Genomic DNA, 24,571 nt, shown 5'->3' with positions numbered 1-24,571 from the left:
TTAAAGGAGTAGGCAGCAACGAGCATTGCCAGCCTAATGATGGGCAAACACAGTGTAAACAACAACAAAGCCTGGCCTGTTAAACTGCCGGAGCGATATTAGCCGATGTAGCAGTTAATCGGACAGTCGCTTTCATCGCTGTGTTTCCCTTTCTGTCACTGACAGACACTGAGTGGTGAATTATCGGATTACAGATAACCTCCCCAAACAAAGCATTAGGTTTTTTGACTGGAAGTGTATTAGCTAGCTAAGCATGTTTATGATACAGTCCAAACATCTCATAGTATGAAACCCATCGAGATAATCAACACATTGTTCTGAATATGTGTTCTACTGGTGGCATGTACCATATGTAATGATCAAAGTGAAAAGTCATTAGCTATATGTATTAGCCATTTGCTTCAATGTCGAGCCCTGTCAACACTTATGGATATGAATTATTTTCATTAGCTCCATAACATGCAGGCGAGAGACATATGTGTAGGTAGTGGAGTTGAATTTGACTTCAGCAAAGAGGGATACATAATGCTTCATACATGTAGCAGCATCTCTGTAACTGATGTTGCTACACGTATGCAGCAAACCTCCATTCCCAGAGGTTGAAATGTGTCCTTCATCCTAAGTGTTTGGTGGGAGTTGGATTACAAGAATTGAGTTGGCAAAAAAGTGCCACTTCACCGACTGCTGTGGGGATTGCGGAGTGTGCTGGAAGACAATGCTGATGATGAAGGAGGTCTTGAGATCCACATGCTAATTAAGTATGCAAATGCAATTTTTATCAGCATAGGTCAAACAGTGCATTACATTTTTTCAAATTGCAACGCCGAGTGTAGGTCAGGACAACGTTTGATCTCTGACCTCTGTGGACATTTGCTCCCTCTCTGAAGCACATCGCTGCAGTCCAGGGTCAAGTAAATTTCAGTCAGGGGAGTTCTCTGAGATAAGTAATCGCTCCTTGATTAATCTCAACAAGGTCGCCAATCGTCCCTCTCAAGTGTCCTTTCATGCAATCCGACCATAGGTCCTTATGTGGCACACATGCTGCTATTTTACCAATGACCTGACATTACATTTCATGTAATGTAATCACTGTGAGGAAACCAGTGGTTGAAATACATAATTTGAGAAACTAATCAATGATTTTGTAGGTCACTGGTGTCAGCTCTTGCACAGCAAACATGGCGTCATCATGTCTTGAAGCTATGCAGCTGGTATGTTTGGATATCATGCTGAAATCGGGATTCTCATCTATAACCTTTCGGATTGAAACCCTCGCAGCATTCATTTCCCATCTCCCAGACTGTCTGGATGAATGATCAGGCCAGTGATTGTCTGCCCTCCCACCACAGCACAACACATGTCAGGCGCAGCACATAGATCTTCAGCTCATTCTCCAGCTCCGAGCCAGAACGGGCCTGAGCCCACAGTATATAAACGTTGTGATCAGAGCCAGAATTTGGCCAATTCCTCATAACCTCATCTGCAGATGGCACGTTGCCTTGAATCATACGCTACGAGGCCACGGCCAGCTTTCAATCTATCAACAGTGAGCAAAGCAGTAGGGCAATATTGCTCTAGTAAAGTTGAAGAGAGTAAATCGACATTTAAATATCTGTCTGCCCACTAAAGCGGCAAGGACGTTATGGCAGGGTGATAGAGTCGACACAAACCCACAGCGTTGACAGGCTTACAGTGTGTGTTAGGGAGGTGAAGTACAAATAGTCGTGGTTCAGCGTGACCATACTAAACAATGTAGACTTTAAAATGCTATTTTTGACCATGACAGGCATAGGGTGGGGAATTATTGAAAAGGTCTGGAGGGAGACACTATGGGCACTTTCTCAATGATTTTTATTCTATATTCCTCACATTCTCTCTCCTTACCTCCTTCTCAACATGCATTGGCAAATAAGTTCAGAGAGGAGACAAGGCCTTTATCAAGATGTATAGAAAGATATAGAAGTAACACTGTCTGAAAGTGCGTCCATAATGCAGCATATATCCCTTAGAATCCAGGGTCCAGTGACTATCAACCCAAGACCTTAGCCGTTACGGCAAGAAATTCGAACCTCTTGACAAAGTTGCCAGGTGTTGAGTTAAGTTCGCTACACTACATTGCCAAACAGTGTGCAAAGAAATGAGCATATCAGTCAGGCTAAACATACTTTTGAATTTGCAGCCCATAACTTTTTTTATATTCTTTACATTTTTTTGTTTGAATCTCACATTAATAAATGCCAAAATATTTTTTTACAAAGTGCCAGGATGGAGGCACAGTTGCTTCAAAACAGCACCCCCTGTCAGTCATCTAGTGTATATATAAATCATTGGTTATACCAGGTATACATCCAAGTGAAGACTACCAAATAAAATATTCCCAAAATGACTTTGTAAACCAATATTCACTAGTGTTTTACCACCCTTTTATTTCAGTTTGAATCTCATTTCAATTTTCTTTGGGCCCAAACAATTTCCATTTACAGTCTGGAAAGTAGATTTTGTTGCATTTGATGAAACCAATCAAAAGATTGTGTTTTAAACCACTTCACAACACCATTCAAAGTTTGTCATCAAAGAAGTGGTTTCTTTCAAAGGAGACGCTCGAAAAACCTGACACCAAATTCATAACCATATTAGACTGTAGTATTTCTGAAAGCCGGGTTCCTATTCACCTTTTTGTTGTAGGGAGATGTTCGATCTCCAACATTATCTTCTGCCTGGTGGTGATGCCTTTTACAATCTTCTTAAAGAGAGAATGAAAATCAATGAGAACAAATGTTTCACATGATTCATTTTTGCAGCTCAATAGCAGCACAGCAATTTCTCAAAATAATTATGAACAATCTAACACTGTGGATTGAACATCTTGTCCTAGCCAATCCCAGGCCTGGGTTATAAGTAGCCACTGAAAGGCGCCTTGGGAGAAACATTGATCGTGTCTTTCTATTCTGTTACCGTCACTCAAAAATAAACAAAATGTGCTGATCAATCCAGTCAACTAAGTGCAACACTTGTCGATGTTTCTAGTTTTACAATGGGGACTTGGTGTTTTCTGAACCATTAGCTATGACTGACTGTCCTGACAAGTAATTGATCGCAAAGTCTGCTAGCTTGTAAATGCGAAGGCAATCATTTCACAGGGGAAAAAAACAGGACAGAAGCACACTCAAACTGTCGTCATATCTGAGCGTGTGACTTAACAGGTGTCAGGTTGAATTATCTTTTAATTTACTGCTTGGCCGATGTGTAATGATTTTTGGTCATATAAGGTAGACTACATAGGCTGCCCAGTAACACCACAACAGTAGTGTTCATACAGATTCTGACCAAAACCTCAAACCCTCATACATAAACTTTGATGTATATAAACTCTGGATTGTTGATGCTACAGGTTGAAGTCAGACGTTTACATACACTTAGGTTGGAGTCATTAAAACTTGTTTTTCAACCACTCCACAAATGTCTTGTTAACAGAATATAGTTTTGGAAAGTCGGTTAGGACATCTACTTTGTGCATGACACAAGTCATTTTTCCAACAATTGTTTACAGACAGATTATTTCACTTATAATTCACTGTATCACAATTCCAGTGGGTCAGAAGTTAACATACACTAAGTTGACTGTGCTTTTAAACAGCTTGGAAAATTCCAGAAAAGTATGTCATGTCTTTAGAAGCTTCTGATAGGCTAATTGACATCATTTGAGTCAATTGGAGGTATGGATGTATTTCAAGGCCTACCTTCAAACTCAGTGCTTCTTTGTTTGACATCATGGGAAAATCAGCCAAGACCTCAGAGGACAAATTGTAGACCTCCACAAGTCTGGTTCGTCCTTGGGAGCAATTTCCAAACACCTAAAGGTACCACATTCATCTGTACAAACAAAAGTATGAAAGTATAAACACCATGGGACCACGCAGCCATAATACCGTTCAGGAAAGAGACGCGTTCTGTCACCTAGAGATGAACGTACTTTGGTGCGAAAAGTGAAAGTCAATCCCAGAACAACAGCAAAAGACCTTGTGAAGATGCTGGAGGAAACACGTACAAAAGTGTCTATATCCACAGTAAAACGATTCCTATATCGACATAACTTGAAAGGCCGCTCAGCAAGGAAGAAGCCACTGCTCCAAAACCGCCATAAAAATGCCAGACTACGGTTTGCATCAGCACATGGGGACAAAGATCACACTTTTTGGAGAAATGTCCTCTGGTCTGATGAAACAACAATGGGACATTTTGGGCATAATGATCATCGTTATGTTTGGAGGAAAAAGGGAAGGCTTGCAAGCCGAAAAACACCATCAGAACCGTGAAGCACAGGGGTGGCAGCATCATGTTGTGTGTGTGCCTTGCTGCAGGAGGGACTGGTGCACTTCACAAAATAGATGGAATCGTGAGGATGGAAACTAATGTGGATATATTGAAGCAAGATCTCAAGACATCAGTCAGGAAGTTAAAGCTTGGTCGCAAATGGTTCTTCCAAATGGACAATGACCCCAAGTTAACTTCCAAAGTTGTGGCACAATAGCTTAAGGACAACAAAGTCAATGTATTGGAGTCGCCATCACAAAGCCCTGACCCCAATCCTATAGAAAATATGTGGGCAGAACTGAAAAAGCATGTGCGAGCAAGGAGGCCTACAAACCTGACTCAGTTACACCAGCTGTCAGGAGGAATGGGCCAGAATTCACCCAACTTATTGTGGGAAGCTTGTGGAAGGCTACCCAAAATGTTTGACCCAAGTTAAACAATTTAAAGGCAATGCTACCAAATACTAATTGAGTGTATGTAAACTTCTGACCCACTGAGAATGTGATGAAGGAAATAAAAGCTGAAATAAATAATTATCTCTACTATTATTCTGACATTTCACATTCTTAAAATAAAGTGGTGATCCTAACTGACCTAAAACAGGACATTTTTACTTGGATTAAATGTCAGGAATTGGGAAAAACTGAGTTTAAATGTTTCGGGCTCAGGTGTATGTAAAACTCTGACTTCAATTGTATGTATTGGCCAATGAGAGAGTTTGAAGCCTGCCATATTGGCACTCCACAGAAGAAGCAGTGTACTCCATAGGAATGAATGGAATTTTACAGTATTTCAATTAAATGTTTCACGGACAAAATTCCATGTATTTAATTACTTTTTTGTTGTAGTGGGGACAACAACATTAGAACTTTCAAAAAATTTTACTTTAAGGAACATATATTTTTTTTAATATTTTGTCTTTTTAAATGTTTATGTTTAGCTTACATAATATAATTTAAAGATATGCATTAAGCTGTCTAACAGAATAAGATTGACAAAAACAAATGTAGACATTAATAAATGCATTTCTATAGCTTCAAAAATATTTTTTACAAAGTGCGAAGCTGGAGCCATGGTTGCTTCAAAACAGCGCCCCTGTTATCTAGCGTATACTGCCAAATAAAATATTCCCAAAACGACTTTGTAAAGCAATATTTACTACTGTTTTAATGTTTTACCACCCTTTACAACCCTTTTACCTTTTCCAGTGTTGTATTATGTTTTCCAGCAGGCCATTCATGTTAATCACAGGATTTAGTCATGCCTCTTTCCTTAATATTGATAACACCTCATAGAAAGAGAGAGAGAATGAATCTAGGGGTGCCATCAGAGAAGTAGTTATTAACCCAGCATGGAAAAATATGAGCATCCGCTGTCGTTTAAATTTCCCCTCATTACCCCTGTTATATTCAACAAACCATCTGGCAATATTTATTTAGCATTATATTCACCTCTTTTTGTTACAGAGAAGGACTTACATCTTGTCAGGGGAGGAGTGCTGGGTGATTGTGATAACAGACCTGGGTTCAAATATTTGAAGTCTTTCAAATACTTTGAAGGTTTGCTTTAGGGTGCCTGGAGTGCCAGATGGGTGGGGTTTTCACTTTTGAGACTTTTGTATTGGTTTCATTGCAACAGGCAAGCTCAATCAAGTACAGCTCAAGTAATTGACATGATTTCAAATTGTATTTGAACCCAGGTCTATCTATGTGATAGCTTGCGTGTGTCCCATAGTAGCCCGTAGCTTCCCATAGTATCCCACCATGTCTTGGTGATGGCACACACCTGTCTGACCATTGACCATTGTCATCGATCAGATCCATAGATCAGTCTGGTTGATGGAGAGCACTGCCACAAGCCTCGCTATAGAGGGCACCCCCAGACCCCCAGAATGTCTTGTTTGCTGAAGCTGTGTACATTTTGTATTTGAAAGAGCAGCAGTCAATTAATCTTGATAATGTGAGAGCAGGGCCACATAACTCACATTGATAGTCCTTGTATTGTGCCAAGGGGCCATAGATCTGCTCCTCAAGACATGAATATGCAGTGGCAGAGTCAGTTATGGTTATTTTAGCTCGCATGCCCTCTGATACAATCAGTTTGTTTCCCCCCCAAAATAGGAATATAAAACCAATGGGCCAAGCCATTCTCCCATCAGTGCATTCATAAGCTCATTAAGACTAGATCGCTATTTTGCCATCTTCAGACTGAGCATCTTCAACAGACTATTTTAAATCCCTTTATATTTCAATATAAAAATCAAGTGCAGAGATTGAGTCTCTAACTCTGTCTAGAGATACCAACATTTCACTCTCAGCCTTTCCTTCATTAAAATATAAATTCAATTTCTCACAAGGGGACAAACTGATATATTAATTTACATTTTCACTGGAATGCTTCATGGCAGTAAGTAATACAGTACTGTGTGTCATCGAGTAGATGAATAGACGTGTGATGTGGCTTGATACTTCCACACAGTCACTACTGTACCTACAGCAGAAAGAACGTGGCGGAGAGAGGGGGCTGTGCACTGCAGGCGGTGGCACACTCTCTATGCGATCGCAATCATGTTTCACCCACCGTCTTGCGACGGACGGCTCCACATAAAGCATGACAAATGGACAGACGGAAAGGCACTAAGCAGTTACGTGAGTTTAATGTACTCATTGACGCAGACAGAGCGCTCCGAATAACCGCGATGAGCAGTCTTCTTTGTCAATGGCCCACACCCCACTGCCAGACTATTATCTTCCAACATGTACATACACAATTCAACCCGTTCAATCGTTTCCTGCTACATTTGTTTACAGGTTTTCTTTGTCTTTCAACATGCTGATTAGGCCCGAAAGGAGTGAGGACATGGCTGCACTTTTTACCTTAGAGACAACTATAAAGTAGGCTATGCTTTCCAAATGACTCATTGGGACGGGTATACTACACACTGTTAGATTAAAAGGGGAAACTTTCGTAGTGTGTGTCATTGTAATTGTTTAGGTAGAATAGGCAGAATATGTATGTGAAGCAATTGATTCTTTTTGACACAGGCGGGGAAGTTATTTATACTGAACATTTTAATTGATTTTCAGGGAGCATTAATCCAACCAAAAAAGTGCATCATCAACACATAGATGTAAAATAAGTAGGAATAAATTATAATTGAAAATGTAATAATCTAGTGGTATAATCTCACTTGTCAAATGTTTCATGGACATAACTGTGACCTTTGCTTAATGATTCAAGTGCCTCTAGTGGCACTATTGAATAAGGCTGGTGGCGCTCAGTACCAAAAAACATAATCACCAGTGAATCTGTCCAACCACTCGCAGGTTGTGAGTTGAACAAGCATTCAATTTTAAAAAGCCATTCTGGTCGTCCACGGATTTTTTGTTATTGATTTTTCTAAAACTTGAAGCTCAATATAGGCCATTTCTTCATTGCGCTATGAGAAAAACAGACAGCAACGAATACTGGATCATGAAGAAGCTTTTCTTAAACATTTCGAATACTTTTTCTATATGAACAGTAATTACCATTTAGACAATTATCATCATGATAAATACTGCTATTTGGCTATATCAACATTTTTGACGCATTTAATATTTCAAATCAGCACTGATATTTTATATATTTGAAATATGTAATGAGCTTGCATGAATTCTGAAGAAACTTATAAAGAAACAGGTTTTCAAGGCTTCTTGTGGCTAACACCGGTCAGAGCATCGTTGGAGGCGACCAAAAGTACCGCAGGCGCAGTTCCCTTCCACATTTGTACGGGAATCCAGCCCGGTTGTTCTCCAGCCAGCAGACAAATAGCATCAACCGTAGGAGGGGAAGAGATACAGACTCGTTCAGGCTAATTGTAGCAGCCAGCATTCGCAGGTGTAACACTGATCCGCCTGTGTCTGGAACTGGGGTATAATCTTGAAAAGCCGTCCAAAGTATTGAGAGTGAAAAAACTGGGAGAGTGTAGCACCAAGTACAATGAGCGCCCATTTGTCGCAGACACAGAAACCCACATATGACTCCGTCGAATTCAAATTTGATGAGCAACACTGAAGCGTCTTTGGAATCTTAAAAAGTGGACCCCACGACTTTACAATCATGCGAAACACTTGGTTGTCTGCCCGGAGTTCGATTTTGGAATACTGGACATCGGCCATTCTATGTCTCTTTTGGATTCAGTACTCTTGTGGGATGCCTCATGTCATTCGAATAGGTAAGCTTTATTAAGTGTCTATTTACGTGTAATATGGACCGGCTATATGTAAATAATCAGTATCGTTCTTAGAGTGGAAATCATATCTATTTAGGAAAGTGAGGGTGTCTATCTGTGCTTGTGCAGCATCTGTGGTTTTTGGAGTAACGGTCTTGCCCGTCATCTATAAAATATACATGTTTACGCTCTTTTCAAGGGTATGCTATCAGATGACTGTGTGCATGTAAAACAATATTACAGAGACTATAGCCCACAGTACTTTATACGACAGTGATACATTGGATTAAATTATGTGCAACTATTGTGACTTCATGTCAGGAGGCTTCGATGCAACCACATTGTAGTCGATAGGAGTAAAAATGACCCCTACCCATGCTTGTTTGTTTTTCAATGCCATTATTATCTTATAGTCTATTATATGTTACCTATGTGGTTATCATGTGGCAATTGATATTGTTGATGCGTTATAAATACATCCTATATCAATACATATGACTAGTCTTCATCTCACGTCAGTTATTCATTTTGGAGAAGGTTGACATGCTTAAAAATGCTTGAAAAAGTAGAAAATGTTTGCATAGAAATACAATATAAGTATGCACAACCCAAAACATATTATTTGTACTTAAGAGGGCAAATAGGGAACAACAACATATATTAAGGTGCCCCATGTGCTGAGATGGCACATGTGTCGCCTGCCTTGGGCAGCCGCATGACGCGTACTGTAGGCCTATGGAATGAAGGAAGTTTGTAAGCAACTCCTGCGTAGATCTCTAGAGCCTTTATTCACTATCTTTCCCCTTTGCTTTACGGTTAATGTGATGACACAAGTGAGCGCGTGATGCTGCCCCAGTCTTTTGGAATCACTCCAAGTAAAACACAATGTGAGAATTCTCATTCTGAGCGCGGAGATGTGATGAAACGTTTTGTGCGGCGAGGAGAGAGGGACAGAATGAAGATCAATATGTTTTTGTCCCAAGGCAAATCGTTTTTGACAAGTGGCTCGGTGCCACGCAGGACAATTACTCAAAATGGCATTAGCCGAAATTAACGTAGCTTTACAAGGCTCAATGTAAACGATGGAGAGCAATATGATAGGGCCCAGGACAAATGTGTGTATTTTGTCTTAACAGGTAACCTAACAAGTCATTATGTAAAATAGTGAACAAACATATAAGAATATAAAATATAGTTTTAAGTTTTACAAATTGTGAGGTATAATCTATTTATCCCAAATCCAATCCATTTGTTTTTAAAGAACGGGCAGGCATATGTCTTACAGTAAAATACATGTTATTACATAGTTATTAGGCTACATCAGTCTAGTTTTTAACCACTAAGACAGCCATATAGGCCATACAGTCCCCATTCTAAATAATCAAATATTTTGAAAAATACATGTTGACTTCTGGTAGTTGAAATGAGTTACCTATATGTATTTTTTCCTATACAAATTATTAGAAAAATATTGAGAGCAAACAAAACCATGATGCCTCACTAGAAAACTATGCGTTGTATTGAGTATTACAGATGTGGTTTGTCATCACTTATTCTTGTTGGTCAAGTCTTGATGATTGACTGCACCATTGTGAACAGCTATGACATTGTTGTGGAGAGTTGTGATTTCTTAGATGCTGTGTAGAGTCTGCTTTGTTTTAGTGATGCAAATTGAAGAATTTTTGTCAAAATAACCTTTTTTTCTAGTAGCGCAGCACATACAATGGAGTCTGAAAATAGCCTGTGACAGGTCTTGTTGTTGAAATGCCACAGAGCTGAGACAGATTTACCTAGAAATGTGCTACAGCTGCACTATTGTCTTTAAAAACAAATATTATTTATTCTAGTCCAGGTGCAGTTCTTTCTGTATCTGTGAGTTAGTCTTTTGACAAAAGGCAGATGAGAAGGATGTGCCAGGAAAAGGGGCTGAATTTGAGTTGATGTCCACATGAACAAAAACATACAAATGCTTTAGAACAGAAAAATGAAATGCATGGAAATGTGTCTGCGAGAGTGTTTTTTTAAATTTTTATTATTATTTTTTTTACCTTTATTTAACCAGGCAAGTCAGTTAAGAACAAATTCTTATTTTCAATGACGGCCTAGGAACAGTGGGTTAACTGCCTGTTCAGGGGCAGAACGACATTGTCAGCTCGGGGGTTTGAACTTACAACCTTCCGGTTACTAGTCCAACGCTCTAACCACTAGGCTACCCTGCTTCTTAGGCATATTTTATACGTTAATAATATAGTGACATCTATGTCAATAACACTGTGTCTCTGTGTAAATCTGAATTTCTATGTTCATTTCTGAGTGCCTTTTTAATGGGTTTGTATATCTGTATGCACTTAATCTACGGTATGTTTGTCTGTGGCAGGACTGCCCAACCCTCTTCCTGGAGATGTACCGTCCTGTGGGTTTCCAGTCCAACCCTAATTTAACACACCTGATTCTACTAATTAGCTGCTCAACAAGGCCTTAACTAGCTGACTCAGAACTGTTAAATTAGGGTTGGACTGAAAACCTACAGGACAGTAGATCTCCAGGAAGAGGGTTGGGCAGCCCTGGTCTATGGGCATCATCGCATGCATCATGTATGGTATATGTTATCCTAGGCCTAGACTACACGTGCATGCGGGGTGTCAATTGGCAGTCGCCATACCCTAGCTCCACATCAACAATTAAAAATAGGCTACTAAAATTATTCCAACCCTGATTAAAAGCCAAATGCAGTTTAGTGATATGAGTGGGTTGACTTTAGGACCATGTGATAGCCTGGCTGGCTGGAGTTATGGAGAGCGCATCAATGAAGCTGCAGGGAGAACAGTGTGTAAAGATAGCTGCAGTAGATGGCTTTGGCTAGGTAAATGCTGTTTGACTTGACAAGAAACTAAACTAGAGTTTTAATCCCGGTGCGTACCAGTGAATTCTTGCATAACGTGTTTGTAGAGTGTTATTAATAAGGATCCGCCCCATTTTTTTAAATTTTCACCTAAAATGACATACCCAAATCTAACTGCCTGTAGTTCAGGACCTGAAGCAAGGAAATGCATATTCTTGATACCATTTGAAATGAAACACTTTTGTTTGTGGAAATGTGAAAATAATGTAGGAGAATAGAACACATTAGATATGGTAAAAGATAATACAAAGAAAATCATCTTTGATTTTGCAAGAGAAAGGCCATAATGTATTATTATGTCTATGTCCTGGGAAATGTTCTTGTTACTTGCAACCTCATGCTAATCACATTAGCCTATGTTAGCTCAACCTTCCCGTGGGGGACCCACCGATCCTGTAGAGGTCCCCTATTGACTGAGGTGAGTGAAACTACAGCAACAATGTGATAATGTCTGGAGTCAATTTAGCTTGCCATACCCTCAGTTTAGCTGAAATGACTCCGCTGTGTGCATGTACATTATGTGTGACGTAAAGAGAGTGTATCCGTGAGTATGTGTGTGAGTGTGTGTTGTGCTTGTGTATGAGTATACTATTCACGCACTCACACTCTGGGTTAAAGCCATTTATCAACAGACCACCAGAGGGCCCTGTTGTAGTTCATGGTTGCCGGCCAACGTTGAACAATACGTTACAATGCCAATCAAGCAAGCAACATTCACTGGAAGTGGGTGGTGGTGGCGGGCCAGTTGCGTGGGGTGTTCTGTCTGTGCAGTGTCTGCTCTTCGTTAGGTAGCCTAAGCAGTTCTCTCCAAGTACACCATCTGTGTAATGGTGGGCATCCAAGGTGGAGTTGTTTCCATTGATTTGAGTGCTTTTACAGTGCATAGCTCCATACTGAGGGCCAGATGGTCAATCACACTCCTTCTGCAGGCCTGTAAACGTCTGAGGGAAGAAAAGCCTCTTTCTACTGTATCTAGGCCTATTGTATTCCTCCTAACCTTCAGTGTTCTCCCTCTTCTCTTCTTTTTCTTGTCTTTGCTAAACACTCATACCATCATAACTATGATATATAGATAATGTATAGGATAGATTGATTTTAGTATATTTTTGCGAGGCTACCCTGGTTGACAATGAGGTCTGGTTTTAGCTTATAGTCAATGAAGCTCAGACGCTGATTGTGTCTACCGGTGCTCATGAATAAATGTATTCTCTCAGTCATACGTGGAAACAAGGACCATGTTAAACGGTGCAACACTGTATAAAAGTCACGAATTCAGGCATTTGCTTGTGCTTTGTCAGAGACTACACCAACAGCATGCCATTGAGAAAATTCTAAACAAATCGAGACATGATCTCTTTCAAGGACAGTCTCGCAAAAAGAAGCATTCTTGCATTCTTACTACCCGCTACTCAAAGTGCTCTGAACAAATTAAGGGAATCGTTCACAAACATTGGCACATTCTGACCCTCCTTTGGTCGAATTCTCGTGAGAGATTCTCAGAGATCAATTGGTAAACTCTGATTTACCACCCCAAAATATCCCTGCACAACGTCTATTTGCGCCTCTACCAGATGGAAACTACAAGCGTAGATCCCAATCAAAGGTGTTATCACTTGCTCCACTAAGGCAGGTATTTATATTTTAATTACTTCTCCTTGTGGTAAAAATTATGTGGGTAAAACAAAGCGCAAATTGAAAGTACGACTCTCTGAGCATCGTAGCACCATTGGATGCAAAAACTCGACTTACCCAGTTGCGGCCCACTTTTTGGAGCGAACCATTCAATATCGTCCCTACATTATATCGGCATCGAACATGTCACCCTCCCTAGGAGAGGGGGTGATCTCGATAATTGATTAAATAAGAGGATGCCTGGATCTCTAATTTAAAGACTCTTGCTTCTTTTGGTCTCAACGTAGACTTTGATCTGAAGCCGTTCTTGTGATTTTATTGTAGGCTTATGTAGCTATGATTTTATTTATTTATCCTTTATTTTACCAGGTACATTGACTGAGAACACGTTCTCATTTGCAGCAACGACCTGGGGAATAGTTACAGGATTAATGAGCCATTTGTAAACTGGGGATTATTAACACCCCTACTCTTACAATAAGTGCCATGGGATCTTTGATGACCTCAGAGAGTCAGGACACCTGTTTAATGTCCCATCCGAAAGACAGCACCCTACACAGGGCAGTGTCCCCAATCACTTCCCTGGGGAATTGGGATATTTTTTTAGACCAGAGGAAAGAGTGCCTCCTACTGGCCCTTCAACACCACTCCCAGCAGCATCTGGTCTCCCATCCAGGAATTGACCAGGACCAACCCTGCTTAGCTTCAGAAGCAAGCCAGCAGGGGTATGCAGGGTGGTATGCTGCTGGCAATATGCCAATCGTTAGTGTTTTTGGTATGTTCTGTTTATATCTGAGAATTAACCAATGATATCAGGCCACACCCGGCCATGATTACAGACACCCGTGTGTGTCCTTTTGACTCTATATAAACGAGTGACCCGCAGTGTTTGTCATTATACCCAGATGAAGACAGCTTGTCTGTCGAAACGTTGGTTAATAGGTTATTCAATTATTGCATCTGAGCTCTTAGAGTTTGCGGCTCTCCTTTCATTTCTCTAGCCAGTACGTTGCCTAAGCAAGTGTGTGTTTCTTTCACCTCCAGATTTCTCTATAGCATCCTGTCTGACTTAGGGTCTAAAGCTTTACATCCAAAGCTATAGTTGTTCATTTTGTGTGTCTTCTGTTAAAGTGATTCTCTCGAACAATCGTGTAATTTCAACCAGTAGCTTTGAATGTGGTGCTCATGAGCCAGAACGTGTCCCCATTTCTTGCGTACTAATTGCGTCCAATTGTATACTACGTCATCCATTTTGTTTGATGTTACGTCATGAAAATGTTTTAATGAATAATAATATACAGTATATATATATAAATACTAGCAATTTGTATGATATGTGATGAGTCCAATTCGTAGAACATGTTGTTGTGCTTAAGATCCTGCACTTTGTCTTTAAATGATGTCAACTTCAATGGATGCCAATGGTTATGTCACAAATTCAGCCAACCACTGAGCTTTGAGTATGCTTCATTTGACATGGGGTAGGCTATAGCACCCATTTTAAAATGACAAAATTTATGACAGTTAGAGGGAAGTTACTGAAAGCTATGTGATGCAATGCAACTATATAAATACCTGAACAGCCGGTAACGGAAAATATGGATTTTTCAACAGCTTAGAACAATGATTATATATATAATGGATGGCTCACTCTCATGCCTCACTGTCATAGAGCAGCCAATGCTTATGCTGAGAAACAATGAAATTACAAACCAGCCCGCCCACACGCCATTTAATAGATACTTATAGTTATGCTTGTTTAATTTTTGTTGGAGGCAGAAGATTGATTAAACTAATTTGTAGTCTCTCGTCTCTTTTATTTCTTAATGCTGCTTTTCACTGCCAGACAGGGATGTATTGAATATTCAATTACTTTATCTACCTAATACTTTATCATGGCCAGTTAATCAATCTTCCTCATGATATGACATCGCTTTCATTTATTTTGCTCCCTTTTGCCTCTCCTCAAACAGCCGGTGTCTGCGTTGTCATTTTGTCTCCCCAAATGCAATTTATGCTTTGGGGAAAACACTACCAAAATACATTTTCTGTGTGAAATAACAGTCGAGAAGTCTCAAGATGTATTTTCTGCTGTATGCATTGTGACTGTTCCAAAGCCACACTTCTGTGAGGAGAATTAGAGCTGCGTTCGCTAGCTGCTGCTCGGTTGAAATTCTCCAAACACGATGAGTCACTTCAGAGGCTGGTCTTTATCCCTCCCAACCAGAAAATGTTCTTCATGTGATTAGCCTCTCCAGAATGCAGGCGAGAAGGAGAGCGCTCTCCGTTCACACACTCTCTCTCACATACACACACAGACAAACACACACTTACCTAGATCCTCCTCACCGGGGTTCACGCAAACTTCTCATTTTAAATGACTCGCAAATATTTCAAGAGGCTGCAAGAAGGGCCGTGGTATAATACTTCGCTTCTATTTATACAAAAGTTGAACTCAAGGCCGTGTGCAAAAGAATTCACCTGCAAAGTTCCGACAACAGAAAGAAGAGAGAGAGAGAGAAATAGTTGTGCTGGATAAAGAAAGGCAACAGCGAGTGGTGAACACATCAACAGTTGTGTGAAGTTAAGATGGCCGTCAATTGCCAGAGTGGAAAACAAATATTTCATTTTCATGTAAATCTGTCTCTAGACAGAATAGGAGGCAAGCAGGGAGAATCCTCTTGGCAGAGAGCTAGACTAGCAGCCTGGGAGTTGTTGTGGTGCATACGAACAAAGACTGGGAGAGGTCACAGTACAATTGTATCCAGCGAGAGTGGGCTCCTTTGATGTGTGTAATGCAGTGATCACTGTTAGTGACGCAGAGACAGAGGAGGAGATTGAAAGGGAAGAAGGATACAACAGTTATTCAACCTGTACAAACACACTTCACTTGCCCACTCGTACACACAGGCACAATATACACAACGTCTTCACTTAATAACTCATGCCAGCAGGCTACTCCCTCTCTCGCTCTCTCTTTCGCTCTCACTCTCTCTTTCTCACTCTCTCAACTACTACATCCATAGTGACACTTCAACTAACATACATAAACGCACGCTCACAAAAACTCCATCCACAAACACACTCCAGAACATATGTCTGGTCTCACAGGGGCTCTTGTACACAATCCAATTCCATTCGCTGTCAGCACACTTGCGGGCCGTCATTAGCTTCAATATAGCTGATGAGAAACGGCAGATGTTCATTTTGTTCAGGAGAGGGCCCTGTCTCAGAATGTGTTGTTTCCAGTTCTCCGCTGTCAGCAGGACACACTGTTTCTGCTCCATAGGAGACAAAATGTTACCCTACAAACAAGCAAACACTCCAGGCAATATACTGAAATATAGGGCTATTGTTAGGAATTTTCATATTAATGTGTTATGAATCCAGACATATGTCACCGTAAGTGACATATAACTACAATGGTTAAATTTCACTATTTTGACATAATCTAATGAGATTCTAATGAAAGACAATAATAGGAAAGGTTTAATATAATGCATTATGAAAAGGTTGACGAGGTCAACAAGAGGTCATAGAGACACAACGTGTCAACACCAAGATGATTATATGCTATACTTAGCAACAAACGTTGTGTCAAGAAAGTGTACACCTGCCGTGTACATTAGTAGAGCTGTTGTATTATGCATGCTAGGTAATGATTATTAAATCTAAAATCCATTGAGGATTAATGTAACGGATATCCCTAACAGTAAGGTAACCCTATGACACAGTAGGGCCTTTTAGCTACACAGCTAGCCTAGCTGTGTTCCCACACCAGATGGTGTTTTCATATCATACTACAAAGTGTGCGCTCCACAGTGAAAGATCTGCGGCAAGCATATGCTTCTGATAACCCTCACATCAATGCTTCCGTCTAGTTCTGAAGAAATTTGCCAAAAACTTGAGTTTGGGCTGGAGTTTTATTGAGTCGAGTTTCAGTATTTACTGTTGATGTTTTTCTAGATTATTCTTCTGTATTCGGTATGAAGAATTGAGGTAATGTATTGAATTGAACATAACCAAAAACTGCTTGCACGCATGTGGAAGTCAGGCAAATGGCCACCTGATAAAGTCAGTTAACCATCTCCCTGTCTCTCCCCAGCAGCCTTCTGGGACTAAATGTCATTATAGCAGCCGGATGTGTGCCTTCCTGGATTTGACAGTGTTTTAAAATTCATGGCTTGTCAATGTTTTTTGGGGGGGGGTTGTAAATGTTGCTGTACCGAGGCAATGAATCAAATTTCCTGCTTTAGCCATTCGTCTTTATTACGTGCCCTTGTCCTTTCAGTTTGACTCCCTCTCTCAGCCTCCTCTGGGTTCTGCTGGAAAAGTCAAATCAAATTAAAACAGACAGGAAACCTTGATCACCAGCCATTTTATTTTGTGGGTCATGGAGCTCTATAGCATGGTTAATTGGAACTGATCTTGTTGGTGGAACATTTGGCAGGTATTTGTTACATTTCAGCGCGGGGAGCAATTTCTCTTTGGATTTGTAAATGTGCACCCATGAATGCGCCCAAGCACAACATGCACACACCAAGATGTGTTCACAGAGGGGTGACAGGTAGAGTGTTTGGCCAGTAACCGAAAGGTCGCTGATCTGAATCCCCAAGCTGGCAAGGTGGAAAGATCTGCCATTCTGCCCTTGAGCAAGACACTTAAGCCACATCAACATCGATTAAGGCATTCCCCCGCACCTCTCTGATCCAGGGGGTTGAGTTAAATGCGAAAGTCCACATTTTGGGTGAATGCATTCAGTTGTGCAACTGACTAGGTGTCCCCCTTCCATTCCCATCCTACACACGGATACACACAGACAACACACACAGCTATGGTCTCCCATTATTTCTCCCTCCACGCTGCAGTGAGTGAGTGAGTGAGTGAGTGAGTGAGTGAGTGAGTGAGTGAGTGAGTGAGTGAGTGAGTGAGAGTGAGTGAGAGTGAGAGTGAGAGTGAGAGAGAGAGAGAGAGAGAGAGAGGTGTGTGACGCAGCTTGGGAGACTCTTATATAGTTTGTTAATTAGCTTGAACCTTTTGATCCAAGCAAGATAAAAACAGAGCCTTCATTTCAAATAGACATTCAACGGAGCAGTTTCCCCTGCCTTCTCTATAGCAATACTGCCTTATCTGTCAACGGACTGTGTATACTTGTGTAACTATGCAGCTCTAAGACACCCCTTGTTACACAGACATTACAACAGCGAGACCTTTTCTTCTCCTCTTTATAGTAATCAGGATTTGACACCGAAAGTATATGTGGCCTGCACGGGTTTAAATCCTATTTAGCTTGGACTTAGTGCAATGTACAGAGTATGATTTCATTCTGCCCTTTTAATCAGGCACCTTATTGTGATGGGTGTGCTGCAAATGTCAGGTCTAGTCGTGTGATTCCTTCCCTGCATTGTGTGTGAGGTTTAATGGCTGGAGGGGGGGGGGGGGGGGGGTGGGGGGTGGGTGTAATGTGTGTGTAGAGTAGTGTAAATGTGTGTATATGTGACTTGTTTCAGGAAACTAGGCGTGTGTCGCTACTTCAAAGTCATTTGAACGTAAACTGTTTTAATCAAATGCCTTCTGGAACACGTGAGCATTCATGTGCTTTAATTACAAAATAACAAACTTGTATGCCATCTGTAAATACAAATAACATTGTTAAATAACAGGCCTAGTTGGTTTAGCCAAGGAAAAAGGCAGGAACCTTCCCACCAGCCATGATTGGCTGAGATTATGGATGGTCTGGACATGCCGAGAGATGAGTTGTAGCACGCTTCTGTCTATAACATGATCTAGTTAATAAAGTATGTGTAGGTAATCCCTTCTAAAGCAGCTTTTTTTTAAAGATATCATGTAATAGATCTGCAAAAGTGTTGCTCTCCACTTTCTGGAAATAGAGCATGATAGCTAAGGAGGTGGATAAAATTCTGGCATTTGATTGCAAATATGCAGAGGGAGTCGAAAAGAGAACACATAAAAGTCTGTGTCACGGCCGTTAAAAGAAGAGGACCAAGGTGCAGCGTGGTGAGCATACATTTTCTCTTTATTTGGAAAATGACGCCGAACACAACAATAAACCCTACAAAAACAAACCGTGAAGCTAAAGGCTATGTGCCCTAAACAAAGTCAACTTCCCACAAAGACAGGTGGAAAAAGGGCTACCTAAGTATGGTTCTCAATCAGAGACAACGATAGACAGCTGTCCCTGATTGAGAACCCTACCCGGCCAAAACATAGAGTATAGAATACCCACCCCAACTCACAACCTGACCAAACCAAAATAGAGACATAAACAGGATCTCTAAGGTCAGGGTGTGGCAGTACCCACCCGCAAAGGTGCGGACTCCGGCCGCAAAACCTAAACCTATAGGGGAGGGTCTGGGTGGGAATCTATCCGCGGTGGCGGCTCAGGGGCGGGACGCAGACCCCGCTCCACCACTGGCGCATCCCACTTTGGTGGCACCTCTGGTGCGGGGACCCTCGTAGCGGGCCCCGGACTGGGCACCCTCATAGCGGGCCCCGGACTGGGCACCCTCGCTCGCTGCGGGCCCCGGACTGCATACATTTTCTCTTTATTTGGAAAATGACGCCGAACAAAACAATAAACACTACAAAAACAAGCCATGAAGCTAAAGGCTATGTGCCCTAAACAAAGTAAACTTCCCACAAAGACAGGTGGAAAAAAGGGCTACCTAAGTATGGTTCTCAACCAGAGACAACGAAAGACGGCTGTCCTTGATTGAGATCACTACCCAGCCAAAACATAGAAATACAAAAAATAGAGTATAGAATACCCACCCCAACTCACACCCTGACCAAACCAAAATAGAGACATAAACAGGATCTCTAAGGTCAGAGTGTGACAGTCTGTTGTATAATACAGCTGTTTCCGGATTACGTCTTCAAACTAAGGGCAACCATGGCCTCCGTGACAGAGAGGGAGGAGAAGCGTCCATCCATGCGGATATGAGATATTACACGATTTTACACGTTTTTAATTAAGTCAGAAAGTCATTTTAATTTCAAGTTCAAGCGTACTCTTAGCTATCTAGCTAATGTTAGCTGGCTGGCTCGCTAGCTAACGTTACGTGTATGATCTGTTTAGTAATATTATTCGCATCTCAGAGCCATTTGCGTTGCTAGTTATAGCCTAATGTTAGCTAGCTAGTTAACATTGAACCTGTTTGGTTAGCTACCTACAGATTCATCCAGGGTAGTAACATTATGAGTTGGGATTAGGATTCATTGTTTAGCATGTCAAAACAAAATACTTCTCTATGCAAGCACCCAATTCAATAGAATGTTCATGATGTCACTGCAACAACTGTCGATTAGATGTAGCTGATAAATTCGCTCTGGCTATCTACTCCGATTTCAGAGAAATCCCATGTGAGTGTGCAAGAGCGCAGAATAACTGACGAATTTACAAACATTCGTTGAATATGGCCGGTGTCAGTAAATGTTGGCAAAAAAGCTTAATTCAATTGTTGTCAGTAGCATAGTTGGTCACCAATGCTCTGGACTCTCTCTCTACCACACCTGCTGTCTCTAACTCTGAATGATCGGCTTTGAAAAGCCAACTGACATTTACTCCTGAGGTGTTGACCTGTTGCACCCTCTACAACCACTGTGATTATTATTATCTGACCCTGCTGGTCATCTATGAACGTTTGAACATCTTGGCCATGTTCTGTTTTAATCTCCACCCGGCACAGCCAGAAGAGGACTGGCCACACCTCAGAGCCTGGTTCCTCTCTAGGTTTCTTCCTAGGTTCTGGCCTTTCTAGGGAGTTTTTCCTAGCCACCGTGCTTCTACATTTGCATTGCTTGCTGTTTGGGGTTTTAGGCTGGGTTTCCTTATAGCAGTTTGTGACATCGGCTGATGTAAAAAGGGCTTTATACATACATTTGATTGATAAAAACAGCCTAACCAGCTCTGCTAGAACAAGTAAAATGGTCAGAGTGAGCAGTTCTCTCATTTGTGTCTGGAAGTAGCTAGCAAGCTAGCCAACATTAGACAGTTAGCTTGGGTGCTTGACTGCTGTTGTGAGGTCAGAACGCTTGGATCAACTCTACTCATCGGCCAGAGTGTCCAGTGTGCGCTCTGAACACTCGAGAGCAAAACACTCTGAATTTATGAACAGACAATCTAACAATGCTCTGAGTTTACGAACGCCCAGAAAGCATTCTGAGCGCACTCTGGGACTCCAGATTGAGTTTACGAACACACCCATAGTATAAACCAACCTTTAGTGTTTGGTTGTTTTGTACATGGCCTCATATGTGAATACTTAAAGAGATGGGTGGGGCTAATGCTTAAGAGGGTGTGAACGATGCTGAATGGGTGTAGACAACGAAGAGCTCTCCAGGGCCATTTTCCATTTTGAGGTTACAAATGTATCAACTTTCAAAGCAGAATTACTTTCCCATTGTTCCTCAACTGTAGTGTATGATACATCATTTCAAATGTTGATACATAGGACCGAATCGAGCTGGTCGGTTACATATGTGCTAGCGTCTGTGTGTGCATGCTACCAATCAACAGTGGCGAGTGTGCTGGGAAGGACTCATCCTCCATTCCCCCCTTGGTGAGGGGGAGCAGATAAGACAAACCTCCCTGGGCCAAACCATTGCAAGTGTATGGCTATCACTCTGGGGAAACAGAGATCCCTTTAAGACAATTCCGCCTCACACCTTTTTCCCCGGCGGCGACAGTCGGCAACTATATCAGGAGAGATACCTCTCGAGCTTCCGCATTTACTGCACTCGCTCACTTCCTCCATTGACTGATAGATTGGAGGTTGGAAGCTACTGTGAATTTAGTTAACACCGTGAAAGCACCTGAAGATCTCTCTCTGGTCTCTCTGTGTGCTATATAAGACAACCTGGGCATCCTCCTCCGTATAAGGGAATGTTTAACCGTCTACCGTCCGACTGTCCCCAGGGTGCACTATGGTTAACCACAGAGTGTATGCTGTGAATCACTTAAGGGCTGCCCTTCTGCATGTGCCCAGACGAAGATAGATGGGACTCGAGATGGAGATTATCATTAACACGGAGGGATGGGAGAGGAATTGAATTGGGGAGTGGAAGTTAGTGGGCGACTTGGGATTGTCGGTGCAGATCAGCTAAGCTGTTAGCGATGCTTGCATGAATCATAGCATTAGCAGAAGGGCATTCAATCCAGTGTTCAGAACAGTACCCTTCCCTCAGGTTACCACTACAGATGTTCTTTGTGAAGTGAGCGAGAATCTTAGAAGGCCTGGGATGGCTGTCATAGTAACCGCAGCTTATGTTGCCAATTTGCGACGTGATTTGATGACGGCGGCCATATAAAAAAAATCAAGAATGAAGTGTTTGATTGGTCTAATCAGCATGCTTATTCTCCAATCAATTCTCTATCAAAGAGAGATTTAATGAGGAGTTTTGCTGCTGTGCTTTCCTCAAATATGATTTTTTTCACTCTCAACTTTCGCCTCAGTATTTTTATACCGACTGATTCGTTCACTTATTAAACCGTTTCCAGTTACTCATAGTAGCGCTCAGTTTGGTTCTGCTGTGTTATGATTCTGTTCTAACTTGCCAGTCTTTTTTGGTTAACCACAGTCTTCTTTGTCATGACATGGGTTTTGACTCCACAATCGGTCTTTGATTAGTTACATGAACCTTATTGTGCAGTAACACTGTCTATGAACCATCTGTGTATAATGCATTTTAGTGTTCATATCATGGCTCAGTCTATATACAGTACAAAGGTTATACATGCATTCGTAATGCTTATAGACATTGGTACTAAAATCTGTCACTGTTCATTTGATCACTAGTAGTGTGGTTTGCATATTGCTCGAAGATGTGATGAAAATGAGTACTGAATCGCTGGCTACAAGTCCAGCAGAACAGGAGTCAGTCAAGAAGAGAAAAGACAATCTCACGAACAAAAACCCTTAACTGTTTAACTTCAACCTGATATTACACACAATATACAGAGAGTGATAAATCTGGTCTATATTCTGCATTAAACAAAGAGCAATTTTGAAACTGGTTAATTAATGAGGTAAACTAAGTGCACGACATCAAGGGTAAACTTGAGATTATAAAATGTGCATGAGCAACAAGTCTTTAATCAGCGACTATTATTTGCTTAGGTGAAAAGAATCAGCTGAAGGATGTCACAACAATCACATGCAAATGTAACGAGACATCTGCAATGTATTAATTACTCTGAAGTCGGAAGTAAACAATGTTTATCATATTTGTCCATGGTTTGTTTATGCTAATCATTTTACATCAAATGAATCATTGTTCTATGTATTTTCTATACAGTATATATATATATGATTCAGCCTAGCAGAATATTCTATAACAGGACAGAGATGTTGTCATGTTGCCATGGCAATGTTCTCATTGTTTGTATTTCCTCTGTGTTCTTCGTGATATATATATTCCCTTCACCAACTTTTCATATAATCTTCAAGATTATAGTCTTCATATACAAAATGGAATCCTTTCATACTATCATCCCTTTGGCCATCCTGCTACCATCTAAAACATGACGTCAGCCAGGGATAGCAAATGTGCAGCTCTGTCCACAAGTGAGCACATTACACTGGCAATAGGGGAAATATGGAGAAATGTCAAAGGCACTGCTGAGTCATTCTGCTAAGGCCCAAGAACATTGAGGTGAGAGGTGCATCAGTGACCTCTACGATTGGAGATAAACACAGGAAATAGCAGCTTAGAAACCGCCCTCTACGACAATGCAATGTCTAGACGGTGAAATATATTACGGAAATGTAGGGGACCATTGTGGCTTAGAAACAGCAATACCCTGAATGTCTAAAGTGATCTATTCTAAATGTCAAACATTATGGTTGAGGAGAGGGTAAGGCTGCCTTTGGAGATAATACAAAAAACCCTCTGTTTTTTCATGGGATTGGTATTGTACACCCTTACATCCTGGATACATGAAAACATTTCCATATAATCCCAACATGGTGTCATTATATATGTCAAAATATTTAAATGAAATATTAGTTATGTAACTTCCTTTCACATTGCTTATCTCACTCAACCAAATTATACTTGTACCTACTATACATTGTATGGCATTTTGCAAAGTACAGTATCTCCCATGAAAACAAGAAGCCCTCAACATTACCAGTCTGCTTGTTGTACTGTAATATATGACCAACAGAGAAAGGCCACACTTAAAATGATTGGCATGCAGGTGGCGTCCAACAAGGAATGCTTGTTTAATGCCCTGCACTTGCTCTCTCTGCACTGTCCACGTATGGATCTCCTGTCTGTTTCAAGGAGAAACTACTTTAAATGTGCACAGGCCCATTCCTGAAGTAGACATAGGCATTCTGTAGAGAGAAACCTGCAACGTAAGTCATGTTTGAATACATTTCAAATGAATCCTTACTTCTTCCCTTCATTGGGTTTGTTTACATGCACACAATAATACGATTATTGTGAATACTCAGAGATAGTTCTATTAAAACGTGTACAAGCTT

General features: G+C 41.1%; 1 protein-coding gene across 1 annotated transcript in view; it reads left to right on the top strand.

Moving 5' to 3' along the window:
- Nucleotides 1–7,564: 7,564 nt before the first annotated feature.
- Nucleotides 7,565–24,571, top strand: part of LOC110517528 (glutamate receptor ionotropic, kainate 3) — a 122,150-nt gene continuing 105,143 nt past the window's right edge. The window contains exon 1 of the mRNA XM_021595539.3: nucleotides 7,565–8,530. Within this exon, the coding sequence (XP_021451214.1) occupies nucleotides 8,416–8,530 (115 nt within the window). The 5' untranslated portion in view covers nucleotides 7,565–8,415. The remainder of the gene's footprint in view (nucleotides 8,531–24,571) is intronic.

The sequence above is a fragment of the Oncorhynchus mykiss genome, chromosome 3, assembly GCF_057628025.1.
Source record: "Oncorhynchus mykiss isolate SJ-2025 chromosome 3, ASM5762802v1, whole genome shotgun sequence".
NCBI classification, from domain to species: domain Eukaryota; kingdom Metazoa; phylum Chordata; class Actinopteri; order Salmoniformes; family Salmonidae; genus Oncorhynchus; species Oncorhynchus mykiss.
The sequence above is the reverse complement of the archived record's forward strand: the minus strand, read 5'-3'. Positions and strand labels throughout refer to the sequence as shown.